This window comes from Salvelinus fontinalis, chromosome 5 (assembly GCF_029448725.1).
Source record: "Salvelinus fontinalis isolate EN_2023a chromosome 5, ASM2944872v1, whole genome shotgun sequence".
Lineage (NCBI taxonomy): Eukaryota > Metazoa > Chordata > Actinopteri > Salmoniformes > Salmonidae > Salvelinus > Salvelinus fontinalis.
Genome location: NC_074669.1, coordinates 33,678,302 through 33,702,297, shown reverse-complemented (window position 1 = coordinate 33,702,297; position 23,996 = coordinate 33,678,302). Strand labels below are relative to the sequence as shown.

At 41.2% G+C, this 23,996-nt stretch overlaps 1 protein-coding gene across 1 annotated transcript; it reads left to right on the top strand.

Moving 5' to 3' along the window:
• The first annotated feature begins 960 nt into the window (after positions 1-960).
• On the top strand, positions 961-22,672 carry LOC129855495 (podocan-like). The gene is made up of 13 exons (XM_055923215.1): positions 961-1,069; positions 1,469-1,514; positions 2,414-2,755; positions 3,060-3,153; positions 8,845-8,909; positions 10,605-10,714; positions 11,087-11,243; positions 13,654-13,769; positions 15,130-15,343; positions 15,793-15,997; positions 17,715-17,953; positions 18,113-18,261; positions 20,568-22,672. The coding sequence occupies exons 3-13, from the start codon at positions 2,459-2,461 to the stop codon at positions 20,752-20,754; spliced, it is 1,833 nt and encodes a 610-aa protein (XP_055779190.1). The 5' UTR covers positions 961-1,069; positions 1,469-1,514; positions 2,414-2,458; the 3' UTR covers positions 20,755-22,672.
• Positions 22,673-23,996: the final 1,324 nt, after the last annotated feature.

Genomic DNA, 23,996 nt, shown 5'->3' with positions numbered 1-23,996 from the left:
TACCGAAAGAAGATAGCATAGCATCTGATGGTAGGTATAGGCTGCTTCTCAAATGGCACCCTATTCTCTAATATACAGTAGGTCCCAATGGGCCCTGATAAAAAGTAGTGCACTATATGGAATAGGGTGCCATACGGGACGTACACACAGACTAGAGAGGGACCTTATGCAGAACGTGTGTGCTATTATGACACATCCTGTCTGTCGCCGTTTTTTGGAAGACTCTTGTTTCCTGTCTATACGAAATGTCATCTTCAAAACAAATATCATTTTAAGACAAGCTGGAATTATATGAGTTCTCTCGAAATACTTTAATGCTAATGCTGATAAGTTCATAAGCTCATATGATATTGGTTCCCCTTTGGTGGTCAGTTGCAATTTTTCATTCATTTTTAGTAAAGCTTTTCTTTCTTTCATCTCAGGCTCTGCAGTTGTTCGACATTATATATTGAGAGGATTTGTAGGCCTTTGAGGGAACAAATTGCTAATAACACAATGGTACTGCCACCCCTGGCTCACTGGTTCATGATAGCTCTCTTTTTGTACTTGGCTCAAAGAAAAACAGGGAATGTATGATTCCGCATCAGCCAAGATACTACATCCAAGATACTTTCGGTCCAAGATAGTCTCACTGTGATACTAATCCATGTTGATTCATGAGCAATATGAAAGTTATCCTTGTTAAATCAGAACGGAAATTTAAAAAGTCCCCTTTTCGTTCTTTCTACAGAACAAACTAATTGCAACATGAAATGGCCTCATTATTATATGGGGATTGGAAAAGACCTGTCTCAGACCATGAAAAAAAGAAAAGTTTAAAAGCAAAGAATTTTGTGCTTTTGGCTGTCCTTCAGCTCACAGATTTTCCTCTTCTATCTTTTCTTCTCCCCTTCTTTCGCTGAACTTTCCCTCTGTCACTCCCACTCTCCTATTACATCTGGTAGGGATCTGTGATCTGAAGTGACTGTGGAGTTGCTGTGGCTCCTCTCTATCCTGCTATGTGATTGTCTCTGGTTCGACTGGACACCAGACTACCTTTGTCACTGCTAACCTCCCTCCATCAGAGAAGGTAAAGAATGCATGTATTGTATAGATATGCTGTAATTATGTAGGTATCTATATTATATATGTGCTATGTATTGTGGACTGGCTATGTATGAATTGGTAACGTGCCACCAATCATATGCCGTTATATTAGAAAAGGACTGTCTGTATATGGACTGAGTGGCAGTGTGTGAATAATAGTAAGCTGTACAGCTGTCCAGATGTGTATGAACTTTTACAGACTCACCTACAACTTGTATAAAAATATATATTTTTGACAGCTTGTGAGTCATTGATTCAATGTTGTTGTGTTTTTTATTTTATTTTTTAGCTTTATTGAGTCCTTTAGGTAGGTATGAGAACATGATATCTGTTTATGAGTAGTATTATGCATGTGGGGTTGAATATGCTCCATTTGTTACAGTCGTGGTGTCTGGTACGTGTGTGGAGATATACTCAGGATCACATGTGTAGGTTTGCATGGTTTTTAATTGTATTTATTTTATCTGACGTGAACATAGACACTTGGCTGGTGTTCAGACACACACACTGTGAGGCTCCGGGTCTGGCACACACAGGCTCTTGGCTGGTGGTGTGGTAGCGACACACACACACACACACACACACACACACACACACACACACACACACACACACACACACACACACACACACAGCCCCTGTTTGGAACTTTCTACTGACTGGCCATAGGACCAAAACACTTTCTCTACTGGGACACTTTCTGCCTGCTGGGAGAATAACATCACCATTATAATGCTTTTATTGTTAAAAAACAACAACATACTTTGTACATTTTTCACTCAACAAAAATAGAAACAAAAATGGAAAATAGAAAGAAGTTACAGTATAGAGAACGTGCTGTAGGTCAACCCATATGATCGTCACAATAAATGAGAGAATGGATTTTTTTAAATACGCCAAAATAGGAACATAATGTCTATCGCTAAACATTTTCAACACAAAAGCAGACGGTTTAATCTTGTCCCAGACAATACACGTTCTGTCCTCGTTAGCCTGCTGTTTCGCCAGGAGGCCTGCTGTTCTGACAATGTAACCAACTTTTCTTTTTTACACACACTCTTTTTTTTAAATCTCATGTCCTATGAGCCACCTATTCTATATACACACATACACTTTTATGTTTGGTCATCTATTTTTCTGTCTCAATAGCACTTGCCTCTTTAGAACCATTGCTTGAAATCCTCTGTAAAGCTGTAAAAGAAAATAGGAAATATTTTTCCTTGGGTACTGATTATAGTTAAAAAAAAAATATATATATATATATATCCATTCATTGATTTATCACACTGTTATATAGACCCCTCTGATCATTGGTGCTTCTGGGCAGCTGAGGTATCTGAGGTAGCTTGACCACCAGGTACGACCAGCAGACATGGCCAGCCCCAGGAGGTCTCTCTTTCAGGGCCTGAGTGTGCTGCTCCTGGCCTGGGCTCTGGTACACTGCCAGCCTCCTCTGGAGCCCCAGAATGAAGAGGAGAAGGAGGAAGAACCCATGGAGGAGACAGAGCCAGAGATAGAGACCTTTACAGTCCCGGCTGTAGTGAACGCCGAGCCAGTTGTATGTCCAGGGGAATGTACCTGTACAGAGGGAGCGGTGGACTGTGCTGGGGTTGACCTCATGGACTTTCCTAGTGAGCTGCCTGAGAGCACACGCATTCTCTCGCTGCAGGTGGGTCACACACACCCAACACAACACCCACATTCTCTCCCTACAGTTGGGTCTCAGACATCCATTAGATACATCAGTCAGAATTGACAGACACTCCCAATACCTGATAGATCTTGTTACAGGTGGGTCACACACACCTAAAACCCGATAGATCTTTCTTCATAGGACTGATTTAAGGTTTAAAGCACATAAGTGAGGGCTGGACATGTCCAGGGTAGGATTACATTTCTCTAAGTCAATCAAAAATGAATGAATGAAGCGTTGCTGTTCTGCCAATAATACTTTTGCCTCCTCTTCGTCTCAGAACAACCAGATAGAGGTAGTAACCATTGAGGACCTGACACGTCTGCAGCAGCTGGAAACACTAAACCTGCAAAACAACTGTCTGACCACGCAAGGTAAAAACCAGACAGAGACTTAGAGAGAGCTAGGTAAACCAGACAGAAACTGAGAGAGACAGACATTTCATCTGAAAATAGCCAAGGGAGAAAGTGACAGACAGACAAACATTAGTCTGATCACGCAAGGTAAACCAAACAGAGGGACATAGAGAGAATCAAATGAAAATAACAAAGGACTTAAGGGGACAGAGATCTGAAAGTAGCTAGGGGAGATGCAGACAGACATTTAGTATGGTTGGAAGTTGTTCAATTTGTTGACGACAAACTGTGGGAGCTCTGTTAGTGTCCTGTTCTCTCTGGGATTCACTGTCTAGTTCGATGTCGAATCGGAGCCTCCAGCTATTTTACTGCTTTGTTTGTTTATTCTAAACCCCATTTAGCTTTTGCAGAAGCAGCAGCTACTCTTCCTGAGGGCCACAAAAAACACAAAACATTGATACACTGATAGACAAGGACAGTCACACAATTTTTAAATAAAACGATATATAAACAACACAACAAAAAAGAATAAAAACAATACAACAAAATAATTGTGTGCATTAAAGTGTGCCTGTGTGTTCGTGTGTCTCCTCACAGTCCACGCATATTCAACAGCGTTTAAGAAATATATTACCTTCAACAGTATTATCTTGTGATCAAGCCATCAATGTTTTGTGATTATTGGTGTTGTGAAAATGCTAGCTAACGGGTTAGCAATTAGCATGTTTGAAATTTCAGTGGAAATACTACTATCAGCTTTTTGATAAGCGGTTTAGCAAAGAAAATATGACCCGTATTATCGGCATACGGTCTCCTGTTATTGGCCACCGTACTATTTTGTTCAATTACAAGATATATCAGTTTAATTTTGTTCAAAAAAAGACACCCCAACCTCGTATCTGAAGTGTTTACTAGATAGTTGGCTAGTTTGCTAGCCTTCCAGTGAAAAAAATAAATACTTGCCTGAAATCTGTTAGCTATATTTCAGAGGTAAAAAATTGGATATTAAATGAAGTATGGTCTGTTGCGCAGTCGAATCTTCCAATATACAGTGTCCCACAAAATGTGTATATATAGTACATGTATATATATTACTTAAGTAACATAAATTGAAATTAAAATTGGTGGTCAGCTAGCTAGAAGGGTGTCTTCAGTCGCAAAACTTACTGTTATTTTCCAGCCCATTTAAATGTTGAACTCGAGGTGATTTAATCCTCTAACCGCTAGAGAGTGTCCGAAGTTAGGGGGTGTCCAATGTTGGTGGGAAATTAGCTACCATAAAACTCATATCATATACAGTGTCAACGTTTATGATCACTATGTTTGATGTACAGTTACAAGATGACATGCCGTCATACCCTTAGTTGTTCTGAACAGAATGAGTTTATGTTTGTCTATTGTAAAGAGAATTTTCTGCTGCACACGCACCTGAATGCACTCATGACTCTTTTCTATGCCCACCAAAATGATCTGTTTCCCTGAATTGCATTGTCAAAGCCTAACAGTGTAATATCGTATTTTATAATTTATACTTTACAACTCATGTTGGCAATAGAACAGGCTTTCAAATTATACCCACCAGACCCAGATTGTGATTTATAAAGGACATTTTTGGATTGTGTAAACAACAGTAATTGTGTGAGGGCGGTGATTCAGGGTTGTATTTCAAACAAAACAACTACTATTGAGTTTGCTCTAGTTCCTCAACGGCACAGATAGGAGAGCTCAAAAAAGCTCATTGTAATTGAAGACTCTTCTTTGAGTCATAAAAGTGCATTGAAATTACTTAGGAACTGTCCACACTTTGGATAAGTATGCGGCCACTTGGAGACACCAGTTAGTCTTCTAACTCAAATCCTTATGTTGCACCTACCACACATTTTTCAAGAATATTCTTATCATGTTACTGAATGTATCCAGAGTATTTTCAGATTTGGTTATCAATAAATGCAGCGAAAAGTACAGTTAATTTAAAATTCACAGAAAATCAACAGTGTAATGTTTGGATTCGGTCTTGTCAGGTGAATTGTTGTGTCTTCACCTTTGGTCTAATACTTTTCCTATAATCTCGAAACTGTTCCCTTTCAATTGTTATTATGCATATGCTTTTCATATTTCTTCTGATAGAAACATTTACATTTAGCCCCATCCATAGGCTAATTCCCATGAGTGTAAAGGGTTAAGGAAATACAGGCTGGCACCACATTACTACAAGACAAAACAGCTCGCTCAATCAAGCAGGATGGTCTTGTAAGTATAAAAGCAAAGCTTGCTTTCATGTAAGTCTATATATGAGTAGCTGTGGCCAGTACACCACCACCTGCTGCTCAGCTGATTGGTTGACATACTGTAAATTGAGAAATGTTATGACTAAACTTAACAAAAAGAAGAAGAAATTATATTTTCAAACAAAGATAAATGAAATAAAACACTATGGGAAAAGTCTTTGGAGTACTGTAGCTTAAATTATATCATGGGAAGAAAACCCAATTAATCTCCATCGTTCATTGAAGTTGATGGGTAATTTATAACAAAAGCTTTCGATATTGCCAATCATTTCAGTTATCATTTTACTAGTAAAGTGGAAAGACTCAGAAGGGAAATTGCAACATTGAACAATAATAATGACATAATGAAAGAGAAGGATTGCTGTTTTGAATTAGGTCAAGTTAGTGTGGGAGAGAAGGAAAAACAATTGTTATCCGTCAATAATGATGAGCCTAAAATAGTAAAGCACCCTTTGCTGGTTCTAACAGCCACTCAATCAGTTTGCTGCCTGTTCTTAGTAAACTGATGGAGAGAATTGTGTTTGACCAAATACAATGCTATTTTTCAGAAAACAAGTTAACTACTGACTTTCAGCATGCGTATGGAGAAGGGCACTCAACTTGTACTGCACTGACTCAGATTACTGATGATTGGTTAAAATACATGGATAATAAGATGATAGTTGGAGCTGTATTGTTAGATTTCAGTGCAGCCTTTAATGTTATTGATAATACATTGTTATTGAAAATACTCACTAGCTATGGCTTTACATCACCTGCCGTCACATGGTTGGAGAGTTATTTATCCAATAGAACCCAGAGAGTGTTCTTCAATGGAAGCTTCTCTAACATCAGATATGTACAGTGCGGTGTCCCTCAGGGAAGTTGCCTTGGGCCGTTACTCTTCTCTATTTTTACAAATAATTTGCCACTGGTCTTACACGAAGCCAGAATGACTATGAATGCGGATGATTCCACACTCTACATATCCGCACCCAAAGCCAGTGAGCTCAATGAAATTCTAAATAAGGAGTTACAGTCAGTTTCAGAATGGTTGGTTAATAATAAACTGGTCTTAAATACATCTAAAGCTTAAAGCATTGGATTTGGTTTATGACATTCTCTAAGACCTACAACTCAACAGGAGTTATACATAAAGGGTGTGACCATTGAGCAAGTTGAGGAAAGTAAACTCCTAGGTATAACATTGGATTGACGAGCAATTAACTGGTTCTCCTGGTTTTTATTAGAATTATTACTGTATCAAAAATAACATGAATTCCTTTCCATCTCCAATTACACAAATGGTCAAAATACATTTAAACTGATTAAAAAACAAACACACAGACACGCACACACACACAGACACTCTAACACACACAACATTTTTGTTGTTTTATTGTTTGTATAATTTTTTTGTTGCATTATTTTTATGTTGTTGTATTTAAAATGTGTGTGACCACATTTTGTCTATTACTGTATCAGTGTTTTGTGTTTTTTTGTGGACCCCAGGAAGAGTAGCTGCTGTAAAAGCTAATGGGAATCCAAATAAACAAATAAGTCAGTGCATTCAACTAATGTAGATAAACAACCACATGTAAAAAGTACATGGCCAATTGCAACCATCAAAGGCCACCAGATTATTGCCAGCTGATCTCTCGTTAAACCACCAATAAAAAAGCTTGAAAGGGTAGTGGAATGGGATTAGTGTGGTGTGTGAAGAATCCAATACTTTAACTTGTATGTGGTTTTGTGGTATTGTGGTGCTCATGTGAATTTATTTTATTTTTGCAAGTAAGGTACTTAATTGTTAACCAGGAATAATTTGATATTGATATGAAAATGGATGCATTAGGCCTGCTTTGGGCCTACTTTACCGGCTCTGACACTCTTCGGATGTGGCAGGGCTTGCAAACTATTACTGACTACAAAGGGAAGCCCAGCCGCGAGCTGCCCAGTGACATGAGCCTACCAGACAAGCTAAATTACTTCTATGCGCGCTTTAAGGCAAGCAAAAACACTGAAGCATGCATGAGAGCACCACCTGTTCAGGAAGACTGTGTGATCACGTTCTCCACAGCCCGATGTGAGTAAGACCTTTAAACAGCTCAACATTCACAACGCAACAGGGCCAGATGGATTACCAGGACGTGTACTCAGAGCATGCGCTGGCAAGTGTCTTCAATTACATTTTCATCCTGTCCCTGACGGAGTCTGTAATAAATACATATTTCAAGCAGACCACCATAGTACCTGTGTCCAAGAACGCCAAGGTAACCTGCCTAAATTATTGCTGACCCATAGCACTCATGTCTGTAGCCATGAAGTGCTTTGAAAGGCTGGTATGGCTCACATCAACACCATCATCCCAGAAACCCTAGATCCACTCCAATCACATACCGCCCCACAGTGTGGCCAAGCATGACTCAAACACCATCATTAAGTTTGCCGACGACACAACGGTGGTAGGCTTGATCAACGACAATGATGAGACAGCCTATAGGGAGAAGGTCAGAGACCTGGCAGGGTGGTGCCAGGAGAACAACCTCTCCCTCAACGTGATCAAGACAATGGAGCTGATCGTGGACTACAGGAAAGGAGGGCCAAGTACGCCCCCATTCACATCGACGGGGCTGTAGTGGAGTAGGTTGAGAGCTTCAAGTTCCTTGGTGTTCACATCACCAACAATCTATCATGGTCCAAACACACCAAGACAGTCGTAAAGAGGGCACGACAACACCTATTCCCCCTCAGGAGACTGAAAAGATTTCGCATGGGACCTCAGGTCATCAAAAAGTTCTACAGCTGCACCATCAAGAACATCCTGACATATTGGTGTGGCTGGCTACCGGGTTAAGCAAGCAGTGTGTCAAGAAGCTGTGCGGTTTAGCAGGGTTGTGTTTCGGAAGACGCATAGCTCTCGACATTCGCCTCTACCGAGTCCGTAAGGGAGTTGCAGCAATGGGAAAAGACTGCAACTACCGATTGGATATCACAAAATTGGGGAGAAAAAGGTGGTTAAGGGCTTGTAAGTAAGCATTTCACGGTACTACACCTGTTGTATTCAGCGCATGTGACAAATGAAATTGGATTTGATTTAGTAATCTGGCGAAGAGACTGCCCACCACTGGGCACAGACGTCAATTCTAAATCTATTCCACGTAAGTTCAACGTAATTTCATTGAAATGACGTGGAAACAACATTGATTCAACCAGTGTGTGGGCTCTAGTTCTTCTAGATCCACTCCATTAATAATGTATACCTAATTAAAATGATGATTATCGTATCTGTTTTATTTTCTCTTATATGCTGTCCAGGTCTATTCACTAAAACAAATCAGTCTGATCTTTATTTTCTGTGTTGTATATGTTTATAGGCTGAATAACATTTTCCATGTTCTATTTTTCTTGTGTGTCTGTGTGTGTTTGTGTGTGTATTCAGGCCTTGAAGATGAAGGATTTACAGTGCTGGAACAACTAAGTTACTTGTACTTGGCCAATAACAAGGTGATTAATTCTAAACACAGCCGTAAACATAGACCTTACACATTCAACAAATCAACACATCACTATTCTTCCGTCATTGCGACATAACTTGAACCAGGGGCATATGGTTCCATGTAAACATTCTTCAGGTCATGTTTTCACTTGTGGTAGTCATTAATATATAATCAGGTCTCCCAGGAGTGAGTAGCGTACAGTATAGTGTGCTGTGCTCATTAAAAGTACTGCTCGGTCATCATGGAGCTCTCTGAAACCATCTTCACACCTTTATTTGGTTCTAGTCCTATTTTTAACATTTTAAAAACATGATGGATGGTCTTAAGGTTGTAATGACTCAGGCTAAAGCCATAACACAGTGTCTCTCTTCAAAGAGTAATTGTTTTCTGAACTAAACTGCAAAATAACCAAATGTCTGAAAGAAGTCAAAGAACCGTCAGAAAATGTAACTTATACACTGTATGTATGCTATTCAGAGGGTGAATGGTCAAGACAAAATATTTAAGTGCCTTTGAACGGGGTATGGTAGTAGGTGCTAGCCGCACTGGTTTGAGTGTGTCAAGAACTGCAACGTGGCTGGGTTTTTCATGCTCAACAGCTTCCCGTGTGTATAGAATGGTCCACTAACAAAATCAATTGGGGCCCCGGTCTGTAATTCAACCATGATTACTACAGTTTTAGATAGCTGGCTGCTAGACAAACTTACCAGTCAACATGGGCTAATTTAGTGACTGTCATTGACTGACATAACAAAAGAAAAACTGCTGATGCACAACCAAATTGTTCAAATTGCACCTTGTGTATTCTACTATTGTAACTCTCAACAGTACGTTGAGACCCTGACTTGTATTTTGTTGTTCTAGAATTAACATTTTCCCTCTCCTTCCCTACTTGGATCTTCAACCTTGGATCTCTTATTCTTAGTGTGTCCAAGTACAATTCTGTGTGAAATTTATATTATTTTCTATTCTATTTTGTTATGATGCTGTATCCTTGCCAGCCGTGCTGCTGTTGCCAGCAGGATAGGTGGCAGACAGTGAACCAAGCTTCAAAGACACCCATGTTACTTTAATGTTACTTTCCATAAACCATGTTGAAAAGGGGACAGATAGAGTATAATGCTATGTAACGCTACACTCTTAGAAAAAAAGGTGCTATCTAGAACCTAAAAGGGTTTTTATGAGAACCTTTGAAGAACACTTGTTGGTTTCAGGTAGAACCCTTTTGGTTCCAAGTAGAGCCATTTTGGGTTAAATGTAGAACCTTTTCCACAGAGGTTATATCTGGAACCAAAATGGTTCTACCTGGAACCAAAAAGAGTTTATCTTGGAACCAAAAAGGGTTCTCCTATGGGGGCAGCCAAATAACACTTTTGAAACCAAGAGTGTCAAGTTAAGCTCGCTACCACTGTAGTAGTTTCTCCTATTTCTCCTGTCATAGCCATTTCAAGCAATGCAGAAACTCCCTCTTGGCATAATTTGGGAGGGAAAGAGTTATGAAATGTACTGAAGTGTTAATTTGTTTTGACTCATCCGTCAATGTTCCAAGGTCAATTGAGGATGATTGTCTGTGTGGCGTAAATTACCCCTCACTGCCTGCACATACAGGTCATTTTGTGGTCAGTACAACAGGAGAAAACAAAAGAAGAGAGTAACATAATATCTCTCTCTCTCTCTTTCCCTCTGTTTTTATCCCTCCCAGCTCACCACAGCACCCAAACACCTGCCTCCCTCACTGGTCAGTGCTGATTTCGCCGCTAATTTGCTCACGAAGATCTACCCGTACACATTTGGTCAGAAGCCAGGACTGAAGTAAGCGGCGTGTGTGTGTGTGTGTGTGTGTGTGTGTGTGTGTGTGTGTGTGTGTGTGTGTGTGTGTGTGTGTGTGTGTGTGTGTGTGTGTGTGTGTGTGTGTGTGTGTGTGTGTGTGTGTGTGTGTGTGTGTGTGTGTGTGTGTGTGTGTGTGTGTGTGAGTGTGAGAGGGTGGGCAGGTAGGTAGTTGGTTGGGCATAGGAGGATTACATTTTCACAGTAGAAAGGTCTTATGTTGCTGTAGGTGTTATTTTGCATTTAATTACTTTGCTTCATTCATAAAAAAAACAAATCACCCATCGCTTATCTTTCCCCGTGGCTCCACTCCAGACCACTAATTGCATGCATTCCCTCATGTCCTAACCACCCCAGGTCAGTGTATCTCCATGACAACAAGCTGACAGATGCAGGGCTACCTGAGAACATGTTTAACGGTTCTGACAGCCTGGAGGTTCTCATCTTGTCCAGTAACTTCCTCCGCTACGTCCCTAGGAGCCTGCCCTCTGCCATCTACCGCCTCCATCTGAAGGTGAGCTTGTGAAATCAAGTTGAGTAGCTACAGCCCTCACACAATAACAACCTATCCTGAGAGCTCACTCCCCATTCATACGGCCAAGTTGGTCTCTGTTTATAAACTGTCTAGATATTCCCAAGTACTCTAATATCTAACAAATGCATAAATAAACTTGATTTATATACAGGGTTGGGTAGGTTACTTCCTAAATGTAATCAGTTACAGTTACTAGTTACCTGTCAAATTGTAATCACTATTAACTTTTGGATTACTTTCAGTTACTTTTAGATTACTTTTCCCTTAGCCTTTAAAAGCCATTAGAAAAAGACTAAAAGGAATATGACCAATTGAACGACATCTATTTAGCCAAATTGTTTTACCTGAGCATTACCCAAAAACCAAGGATGTTTTAGCCTACTCTGTTGTTTATGATTATGTTGTCGTGGAGGACTAATTGGGCTCATTGCTTCGAGTTGAAAAATAAATGCTGCTCTCATGGAATGGCATGCTTTGAGCACCACCAAAAAGTATTATTTGCAAGTAAAAAATTTTATGACATATGCTGGATTTGCTATAGGCCTATTGTTCACGTTTTGTTGGCGACAATTTGATATCGCGATAATTTGCAGCTGTTTAAAGGGCGAATCCAGTTGAAACAATAGCAAAGCGGTCACCGCACTGTTTGGCAAAAAACTGAGAGATGGGCCTTGAGAAATGTAACCACTCTCAGATTAATAGACAGAGCTATGGATGCAAGGACTGACCATCCATGATATCAACATTTTTTTTAAACCATGTTTTGAGTCTATGCAGTGTTTGTTTACATTGTACATTGGAGAAAAACAAGCTTATATTTTGGGTTCTCATGGGGTGTGACAGTTGAACTAATCTCATGAGGCATTTATAAGTTATATTCTTCAAGAATCAGTGGGTACAGTATATATTATTGATTTATAAATCCAAAAATGGATGTAGCAACTACAGATTGCCCCTTGTAAGTTTATCAAAAGTACAGAAGTTTGAGCATGGTGATGGCCAATGTTACCTATTGGATTTTATTTTTATTCACACAAATTAGATTGAGCAATAAATGCCCCACTCGTGGTCTTGCTTTTGACAGTATGGAGCACAATACCACAGAGTAGTTTAGAAGGTAACTCCCTCAAACTTTTATACCTGAGGCTGGGATCTGAACTATGCAGTTGTTGCAAGAGCACATTTTTCACTGGTCGCAAAAAGAATGATTGATAGGCATCTTAAACTTCTTCAATTAAACTATTATTCAGTTAAAATGCTCATGCAGTGCTGTGAAAAAGAATGTGCCCTTTTTCGAATTTTCTCTACCTTTACATATCTTTGAATTTTTGAATGTTATCAAATCTTCAACCAAAACCTAATATTAGATAAAGGGAACCTGAGTGAACAAATAACACAACAATCACATACTTATTTCATTCATTTTATAAACAAAGTTATGCAACACCCAATGCCCATTGTGTGAAAAAGTAATTGCGCTCTTACACTCAATAATTGGTTGTGCCATCTTTTGCTGCAATGACTCCAACGAGACACTTCCTGTAGTTATTGATTAGTCTCTCACGTCGCTGTGGAGGAATTCTGGCCCACTCTTCCATGTAAAACTGCTTTAACTCAGCCCTTCAAGTCTTGCCACAATAACTCAATTGGGATTAGGTCTGGACTTTAACCAGGTATTGAGTGTAAGGGGGCAATTACTTTTGGTGTTTCATTTTTTTGTTATTTGTAAACTCAGGTTCCCTTTATCTAATAATAGGTTTTGGTTGAAGATCTGATAACATTCAGTGTCAAAAATAAGCAAAAATAGAGAAAAGGGGCCAAATACTTTTTCACGGCACGGTATACATTTGTGAACAGCCCTCCACAACAACCACAATCCGTAAGGTGCCACGAGCTAAATGAGAGAGCAGCTCTATGATTCACATCAATGCGCTATGTAGATATCAATAATGAGTGATATCCATATCGCCTATAGGTTGCACCACTTCTGTCGTCCATACCGTCAACTTTATTCAAGTTGGACAATCTTTAGATGCCGACAGCAGTCGCACCATTGCAAGACATGACTTAGGCTGTAGCCTACCCAAAAGCCCATTCCTGCTCTTTTCCCGCAATTCATCAAACGCATTTGGTGTGTCATTCAACGTCATGACATCATCATAGTGGTTTAGCAAACATGCTTTCTGAATTTAAAAGTAATCCTAGAAGTAAGAATACCTTTTTTCAAAAGTATCTGCAATATTTTTGCTGGTAACATAACAGGTTAGTTACTGTTTTTTAAAATTGTAATCCATTACATGTAACGGATTACATGCAATCCATTACTCCCTGTCTGTGATACTGATATGTGATGCTTGATTGTGTGTCTGTGCTTCTTCTTGGTTAACAGAGTAACAAGCTGGAGAAGATCCCGACAGGGGTTTTTGATACCCTGACCCGGCTCAGAGAGCTCTACCTGCAGAACAACTTGCTCAGCAACGAAGGCATGGACAATGAGACCTTCAGGTAATATAGTAGTACTCTAATAGTATTCTAGTAATAGCTGTAGTACTATTTTAATAGTACTGTGATAGCAGTTCGCTACACTCACAATACCATCTGCTAACCATGTGTATGTGACCAATACAATTGGATTTGATTTAGTACAGCATGGATGATAAGACCTTAAGGTACTGGAGGACCTGTTACTATTAATTTGTAGTATAATAAGACACACTAACAAATAAAACACACTCAACAGAGAGCCATTCAGTCCAGCTGTCTTCTTCTCTTCTTCCTCTTCTTCAAAGTTGATTCGACATATCTGAGGCCACATGTTTACATTAAAACCCGAGGGTATTGATTCAAAACAAAGACCTATACTGTAGACTTTACAACACAGGCAAATATAAGGCATGGACAATGAGACCTTCACGTACTGTAGTAGGAAGAGTGTGTCGGGTGTTCTTGAATACTCCACAAACAATTAATTGGATCTTATAACCAATGTTTCAGTCAATAGATAAGACCTTCACCAGGGTTATTTTTTTAAATATACTTTAGCTGCGAACTACAAACTACTCTCTTTTTATTGTAGGACACTCAGACACACAAACACGCTCGACAGAGTCATTCAGTCACTCCACCTGAGTGCAGTTGATTCGATATATCCAAGGTTGAACACTATCACAGTTGCCCATTATGTGTCAATGGTTATTACAGAGTGCATCAATTCAAAACAAAGACCTATAGACTTGACAACACGGCAAACTCTGAGAAGGTACATAACGGAATGGTGAGTTGAGTGTCCACTTGTTACATTCGATGTATGAATATTGATCTCATGTTCATTTCAGCGAGAGAATGTGAGAGAATAAAGTGGTGTGAGTGAGTGAGAGAGTGAGAGAGAGAGAGAGAGAGTGAGAGAGAGTGAGAGAGAGAGAGAGAGAGAGAGAGAGAGAGAGAGAGAGAGAGAGAGAGAGAGAGAGAGAGAGAGAGAGAGAGAGAGAGAGAGAGAGGAGAGAGAGAGAGAGAGAGAGAGAGAGAGAGAGAGAGAGAGAGAGAGAGAGAGAGAGAGAGAGAGAGAGAGAGAGAGAGAGAGAGAGAGAGAGAGAGAGAGAGAGAGAGAGAGAGAGAGAGAGAGAGAGAGAGAGAAGCCAGTGGTGAGAGATTAGGTTGAACTGGTACATTCTGAGAAAATGTCAAAATGGGAAAGAAAAGTGAGATTTGTCTATTCATGGGAAGATAAGATGACGCTTAAAGATAAAGTGATGACCTAACCTCACCTCTCCTGTATCAAATATAATGTCACCCTCTCCTCTCCTCTCCTCTCCTCTCCTCTCCTCTCCTCTCCTCTCCTTTCCTCTCCTCTCCTCTCCTCTCCTAGCCAGTTGACCAGTCTGGAGTATCTGGACCTGTCCAACAACAACCTGAGTGTGGTTCCTCAGGGTCTGCCCCGGAGTCTGATACTGCTACACCTGGAGAGGAACAGTATCCGCAGTATCCCTGGCAATGCTCTCACAGCCTGTCGTAACCTTGAGTACCTACTGCTGCACAACAACCAGCTACACTCCCGCTCCATACACCATGCTGCATTCCAGGTAGGTGCTGCAGGATACTTGGCATACTTCAATCTTATATAGAGGGCTATAGGACATACTGCAGATAGTTGAATCACCACAGGTGTATATGGCTCGAAGGACCATGAAAAATATTCTAAATATAAAGCCTGATCTGACTGCTAGTTCGGTCAGGTTGAACCACCACAGAGAGTTGGGCGCAATTGTTTTGATGTTATGATTATGGTGATCTTTTTGTCTGTTAAATGAGCAATGAGAAATCTTAAATGTGCTATGAAATGCCATTAGAAATGCCATTAGAGTTTACAATTGGCTCATTCATCCCCCTCCTCTCCCCTGTAACTATTCCCCAGGTCGTTGCTGCAAATGAGAACGTGTTCTCAGTCAACTTACCTGGTAAAATAACGGTAAATAAATAAATAAATAAAAACATGAAAATGTTCACATAAAGAGTTTTCTCTTCCCCCCAGGGCCTGAAGAAGCTACACACCCTCCACATGTACAACAACCAGCTGGAGCGTGTCCCCAGGGCCCTGCCCCGCCGAGCCAAGACTCTCATGCTGCTTCACAACACTATCAACGTGATTGAACGCAACGACTTGGTCTTTCTCTATTCCCTGACCGAGCTGAACCTCAGTTACAACCGCCTCACCAGCCCCAAGCTACACAGAGAAGGTAGACTGGACCACATATGGAGTATATGGAAAGGTTTTGTTGTAATGTGTTTGGTTGTATTGTGTTGTACTTTGCTCTGCTGTCATCTACATGAATACTGTACATCTACAGTAGAACTATATGTGGTGTCACGCTGGTATGAATGATTCGGGAGACAGGCACAGGAATGCATCATTTAAAAAAAAAGTTCTTACCCAAATTACAGCGTGCCGTGTAAAGGCACGGGTACGAAGACCAAACAAACACTATACAAACACAGGGTAGAAACCCAAAACAAAAGAGTGAGGAGTACCTCGAATAAATAACACAAGCGCCCAATGATTAACCCACGGGACGAGACCCGTAATCATCTGCGCAATCCACAATGGCACGAAAGCCAAAACACACAGCACAGGTACTCACACGCAGCCAACAGACATTGTAACACTAATGAACAGCACCATGATGGACAAAGGGCACATGTATACAAATACAATCAGTGGGAATAAGCAATGAAAGTTCCAGAGGGATCCGTGACATGTGGCTCTTCAAATCAAATGTTATTTGTCACATGCAGTGAAATGCTTACTTACAAGCCCTTAACCAACAATGCATTTTTAAGAATAATAAGTGTTAAAGTATTTACTCAAATAAACTGAAGTAAAAAATAAATAAATAAGAAAATACAAAAATAACAAATAATAAAAGAGCAACAATAAAATAACAGTAGCGAGGCTATATACAGGGTACTGGTACAGAGTCAATGTGCGGGGGCACAGGTTAGTCGAGGTAATTGCGGTAATATGTACATGTAGGTAGAGGTAAAGTGACTATGCATAGATAATAAACAGAGAGTAGCAGCAGAGGGAGAATGCAAATAGTCCAGGTAGCCATTTGATTAGCTGTCTTATGGCTTGGGGGTAGAAGCTGTTAAGAAGCCTTTTGGACCTAAACTTGGTGCTCCGGTACCGCTTGCCGTGCGGTAGCAGAGAGAACAGTCTATGACTAGGGTGGCTGGAGTCTTTGACAATGTTTATGGCCTTCCTCTGACACCCCGCCTGGTATAGAGGTCCTAGATGGCAGGAAGCTTGGCCCCAGTGATGTACTGGGCCATACGCACTACCCTCTGTAGGGCCTTCCGGTTAGAGGCTGAGCAGTTGCCATAGCAGCTGGTGATGCAACCAGTCAGGATGCTCTCGATGGTGCAGCTGTAGAACTTTTTGAGGATCTGAGGACCCATGCCAAATCTTTTCAGTCTCATGAGGGGGAACACCAAGACAGTCGTGCCTTCTTCACGACTGTCTTGGTGTATTTGGACCATGATAGTTTGTTGGAGATGTGGCTCTTGCACACATATCATGTTTGTGATGAACTGTACAGTACTTCTGTCTATATTTGTTTTATTTAACGAGGCAAGTCAGTTAAGAACAAATTCTTATTTACAATGACGGCCTACCCCAGCCAAACCCTAACCCGGACAACACTGGGCCAATTGTGCACCATCCTATGGGACTCCCAATCACGGCCACTTGTGATACAGCCTGAAATCGAACCAGGGTCTGTAGTGACGCCTCTAGCACTGAGATGCAGTGTCTTAGACCGCTGCGCCATTTGGGCCTGCTGTATGACACAGAAAGAATTTCCTAACGGATACAGTAAAGTTATAACTACAATGTTTTTTGCATCTATTTTTTCTATTTGTACATATTTTAATGAGACCATGTTGATAATCATCCAGCCTTCAGGAAGCTGCGTCTGCTGGTGACCTTGGACCTGTCAGGGAACGCCCTCCACTTCCTGCCCTTGGGCCTGCCCCGCTCCCTGCAGGTCCTCCGGGTGAAGGACAACCAGCTGAACTCCATACCAGAAGGGGCGCTGCAGGGCATGACCAAGCTCAGGGACATCAATCTCAGCCACAACCAGCTTAGACTCAACTCCATCTACCAGGGAGAATGGATGGAGCTCCGCGCTCTGACGGTGAGACTGGGTGGGGGGGGTAACACAAGTAACACCTACAGGTTTTCTGTGTGATAAGCTGGCTGTTGGCGCTGTCCTTCATTTGTTGGGACTTGTTGGTTAGCACTCTGATGGTGTAAAGTGGGCTTTGTAAATACAGTGATTGATGTGTTCCTCCAGACTTTGGACCTGTCCAGTAACCAGCTGTCCCATGTTCCATCTGACCTGCCTGAGTCTCTGGAGTACCTGTACCTGCAGTCCAACCACATCAGCACTGTCCCCGCCACCGCCTTTGACGGCACTCCAAATATCAAGGGCATCTTCCTACGGTGAGAGACTGGACACTAATGAACGAACACATACACACACACACACACACACACACACACACACACACACACACACACACACACACACACTGAACTGAACCCATTTCTTGGTTCAAACCCACAGCTCATGTGTGTACTAAATTCAATTGTGAGTACCAATCACTTACAGTACATATATAAACGAATACACTCTCTCAAACCAGTATATACACGCACTCTCACTTAGGTTATTATAGAACAGTAATTAAACCATCCTTCAACTCCTGCCCCTCCCCATTAACTCCTAGATCCAGCAGAACACTCGCCTGTCCACTGTTCCATTCATGTCTGTAGCATTGTTTCTGAATGAGACATTTCTGGCCTTCTACTCGGCTCCTACCATCACTCCATTCATTCTCTGTTGTGAATGTGTAACAAAGTCCTATTGATTGATGCCAAATCTAAGACAGAGCCACCTATCCCATAGTCCACTGAGTCCCAAGCTGCATCCAATGGCACCCAATTTACTATATAGTGCACTACTTTTGACCAGAGCCCTACTGAAATTTAGTGCACTATACAGGGAATAGGGTGTCAATATCTGACAGATATTTGGTTGATAGTTCCCTCTTTATCCTTACTTAAGTTTATTTTCCGTTTGGATCCGACTACTCTGCTGTGCTGTTTGTGTTTGTTTGTGTGTGCGAGCGTACATGAGTGCGTGCGTGCGTGTGTCTGTGTGTGCTGCGCTGTGCTGAGGAGAGTGTTACGTAACGGATGCAGAGGAGAGAGCTGATGACGGAATAAGTTGTCTTTCTGCTCTACTTCTGCGCTGACTGTACTCATTAAAATCCCTTACACAGATACACTATGTATATTTCCCAGCATGTGTTCTTGATTGTAATTAACTCTCATAATTGTCTGGTTAGGTTATGAAATGTAAATTATTTCAATGAATCAGGTATTTTTCAAAGTTAAAGTCATGATTTCCTTTCTGTCGACATTCTTGGCTGTTTTCCTCTCTTGGAAGGGGGACTATATAACAGAACAGAACCCATGGTGATAAAGTTTTTGAGATATTCCCCGCTGTGTCTAGATCTGTTTCTTGGCTTGTTGATGCTCCACTGCTATTCCTATTAATTAAATTAAGTCAATGATTGGATTTCCAACTAAAACAGCTTGGCTCTGCCAAGTTGTTTTCTCTTAGTTTCCTTCCTCCTGTCCCCTTCTGATCTCTTCTTTGTCTGCAGGGCGGGCTGGGTCCCAACACTCTAAACCAACAAAATCCTTGTCACCTCATCTACTTGTATCCTTTCCTTTTGCTACCACTGATCTGAATATTTACAAGTATATGTAGCTAGGTTAGTATCCATTTCCATCATATTCAGTTTTTTACATACATGTAGACTTTTCAGGTCAGTTTGGAAGCATCTAAGACTGTTGGGATGCTGCCCTGAGTTTTTGTCGGTTTGGTTTTGAGGAGTCTAATTGATGCTTTATCGGATAATGAACTTTACAGATCCTGACCCCATCCAGCCCACTCTGTCTGTCTGGCCTGTTGGTCTCTTCATGCTGTGGGCTCAGCCTCAGCAGCTGCTGCAGTATCACAGCAGTGAGAAACGCTTGTTTTTCCACCAAATCCCTCCACATCTGGGAGCTGCTGGCCTGAGCCAATTACAGCCAATCTGGAATGCTGCATGGCCTCAGTGGAGGAGGGGAGGTGGATTTGTGTGTGAGTGTGTGCACATCTGTTTGAGTCTGTGCATGCATCTGTTTACATTGAGTCTGTGATATAAACGTGTGTGCGTATGTGAGTGTGCCCGCACATGCGTGAGTGTCTGGGTCAGATAGTGAGTGAATTACAAACTAAGATGGGTCGGATTCACTGACACTCAGGACCTCATAGATGAGCCCATCCTGAAGACAGTGGAAAATTGGCTTGATTCGGATAACATGGCCTTATTTCCCCTTGACGCAGTATAGGGAGTATCAGGGTGCTTATTAACTCAATAGAACTTTGAATGGAATGCAACCTGATGAGTCATAGAAAGAATAGTATACAGGCACTCTAATTGGCTGCGTTACTGAATCTCAGCGTTTGATATGTGTACAGCACATGTTGTGTTGTTCCTTACAGGACAATATCCATATCGGATTGGGTCTTATAATATGCTGGTTCAGACTCTAAGCACAACATCCTATCAGTTAGCAGCTCTTGCTGTGCTGGTTTTACACATCAAACTCAAGCATCTGCTCAGTCATCATCACATATTGCGAGTCTGTCTACTGACCCCGCCCCCCGGCCCTCTGCTCTGTCTCCCTCTCAGGTTCAACCATCTGTTGGCCCACTCTGTGAAGGAGAGCTCCTTCAAACACCTGACCAATCTGCAGGTGCTGGACATCGGCCACTCGAGCCACTCCAACCCCTCCGGAGCCTCCTTCAGACAAGAGGAAGAGGAGGAGGAAGAGATGGAGATGATGGAAGAGGAAGTGGGAGAAGGATTCTCTTCATAAGTTTATCCCATGGACACACACAGCTTGAATGATCCAAAACCAAATGTTGCAGTTGTTTAGGCTGCAATCCCAAAGTCCAGTTCTTTTGAAAGTACAGAAAACAGTATTTTTGCAATAGGTCAGGCTCAATTCTGAAATGTAAATTGAACTATGAATGGAAGCGCAAAGTGGTATTTTTTCCCATATAGTGGGAAATTGCCGATGCACATAATTCTGGTGCAGGATACCAGATAAAATTATATTTTTGTTTGTTCTATTATTTTTCTCGGCTTTGCTTGTCTATGCAATGACAGATACGGTTGCATTTCTGTGCTTGAGTCTTTGTGTGCATTCCAAATGCATTCCAAATGGCACCCTATTGAGTGCACTACTTTTGACCAGGGCCCATAGGATTCTAGTCGAATGTAATGCCCTATATAGGGAATAGTGTGCCATTTGGGACAGATACTTTGTCTCACCACCACTTTAGTGGAAGCAGAAAGGAAAAGACAGTCAGATCTGTCATATGTTGATCATAATGTGTGGGTCCCATCTCTGAACTTTACTGTGTGCTAGCTGTGTCACCTTACAAAGAAGATTATGTCAAGATTTGAAGTTTTTGTTTTCAGTTCTGAGCCTGTATTTATACTGTAAAGCATCTCACACTAGGAGTGCTGATCTAAGAGTAGGTCCCTCTTATTCATTATGGTCTAAAATGCTAAACTGATCCTAGATCAGTGTTCCTACTCTGAGATCTTTTGTGAATATTGGCCCTGGTTGTGATTGTGTGATGTAGTCTACTAAGACAGTCTGGCTTTATGTAATTTTGTCATTCTTATATCATCGTTACTATGCCACAAGTTCTGTGACCGTGTTACAATCTCTTCGCTCTTAGACTACCATGAGCTTGATCCATGTTGTTAATGTAATGCCTTACTTTAATTCAGTCTTATTTTGTAAGACGGCAGGTATTTGCGTATGGTATCTGAAAAACTCTGGTATCTGAAAAATGGTATCTGAAAAATGCTATTAAATTAGTCACGTTGCTATGAACCAATGTATTCACCTTCAGATGTATACATATGGATTTCACACAGCAATAAATATCATGCATTAACAGGTTTCTGAGCACACAACAATATTAAGCGTGGAATGTATATAAAATGCCCTTTTTAAAGATATATATTTTTTTTTTTTGAGATGTCAGCGTATAAACAAAAACATTGAGCGACTCGAAATCATGACAGAAGTGTAAAAACAGAGACAGTCCAGAACAGATGTTGAGATTGTGGTTTTGAGCAACGGTCAAATGTTTCACAATACTTTTCAAGGGTCACATGTTGAAGGAATTCAACTGTTCATTTTGTCTGTGTCAAAAATGGCAATCTATTTTCTATGGGAATAGGGAATAGTGTACCATTTCAGACACAATAATAGTGGCTCAAATGACACCGGTCAATGAAGTCTGCCTCCAGTCTGCCTGTCTACCCAGCAGGGAAATCTATAGACAAGGTATGTTCTTTATCCTCCTGCTATTTACACTTATTCAGGGCCAGCTTTAGCCTTTTGGGGGCCCTAAGCGAGATTTAGTTTGGGGGCCCCCCACCTCGCAGCAAAACATTTTAGTGGCCCCCCACTTCACGGTGGAGAGACACATTTTAGTTCTGAAGTTACTTTCCTGCAATTCTACCAGAGGTGGCACCACAGGTCCCAGAGTGGTGTGGTGAATTATTTTACTGGGGCCAGTCGTTTTTCCTGATCTGATAACCTAACCAGGTAAAACTCCAGACCTTATATGTTATGATGTGATTAATCAGTAAAAAGGTTTAATATGGGCTATGATGGGACAAGAGCCATTCTAATTACAGTGCCTTCTGAAAGTATTCACACCCCTTGACTTTTTCCACATTTTGTTGTGTTACAGTCTGAATTTAAAATAGATTAAATTGAGATTTTGTGTCATTGGCCTACACACAATACCTAATAATATCAAAGTGGAATTATGTTTGTAGACATTTTTACAAATTAATAAAAAATGAAAAGCTGAAATGAGTGTAAGTATTCAACCCCTTTGTTATGGCAAGCCTAAATACGTTGAAGAGTAAGAATGTGCTTAACAAGTCACGTAAGTTGCATGGACCCACTCGAATCGAATTGTATTTGTCACATGCGTTGAATACAACAGGTGTGGACCTTACCGTGAAATGCTCACTTACAAGCCCTTAACCAACAATGCAGTTCAAGAAAGAGTTAAGAAAATATTTGCTAAATGAACTAAAGTAATTTTTTAAAAACACAATAAAATAACAATAACAAAGCTATTTCAAATCAAATAAATGTTTATTGGTCACATACACATGGTTAGCAGATGTTATTCGAGTGTAGCGAAATGCTTGTGCTTCTAGTTCCGACAGTGCAGCAATATACACTGCTCCAAAAAATAAAAGGAACACTAAAATAACACATCCTAGATCTGAATGAATGAAATATTCTTATTAAATACAGACAATGTGCTGACAACAAAATCACACAAAAATGATCAATGGAAATCAAATTTATCAACCCATGGAGGACTGGATTTGGAGTCACACTCAAAATTAAAGTGGAAAACCACACTACAGGCTGATCCAACTTTGATGTAATGTCCTTAAAACAAGTCAAAATGAGGCTCAGTAGTGTGTGTGTGGCCTCCACGTGCCTGTATGACCTCCCTACAACGCCTGGGCATGCTCCTGATGAGGTGGCGGATGGTCTCCTGAGGGATCTCCTCCCAGACCTGGACTAAAGCATCCGCCAACTCCTGGACAGTCTGTGGTGCAACGAGACGTTGGTGGATGGAGCGAGACATGATGTCCCAGATGTGCTCAATTGGATTCAGGTCTGGGGAACGGGCGGGCCAGTCCATAGTATCAATGCCTTCCTCTTGCAGGAACTGCTGACACACTCCAGCCACATGAGGTCTAGCATTGTCTTGCATTAGGAGGAACCCAGGGCCAACCGCACCAGCATATGGTCTCACAAGGGGTCTGAGGATCTCATCTCGGTACCTAATGGCAGTCAGGCTACCTCTGGCGAGCCCATGGAGGGCTGTGCGGCCCCCCAAAGAAATGCCACCCCACACCATGACTGACCCACCACCAAACCGGTCATGCTGGAGGATGTTGCAGGCAGCAGAACGTTCTCCACGGCGTCTCCAGATTGTCACGTCTGTCACATGTGCTCAGTGTGAACCTGCTTTCATCTGTGAAGAGCACAGGGCGCCA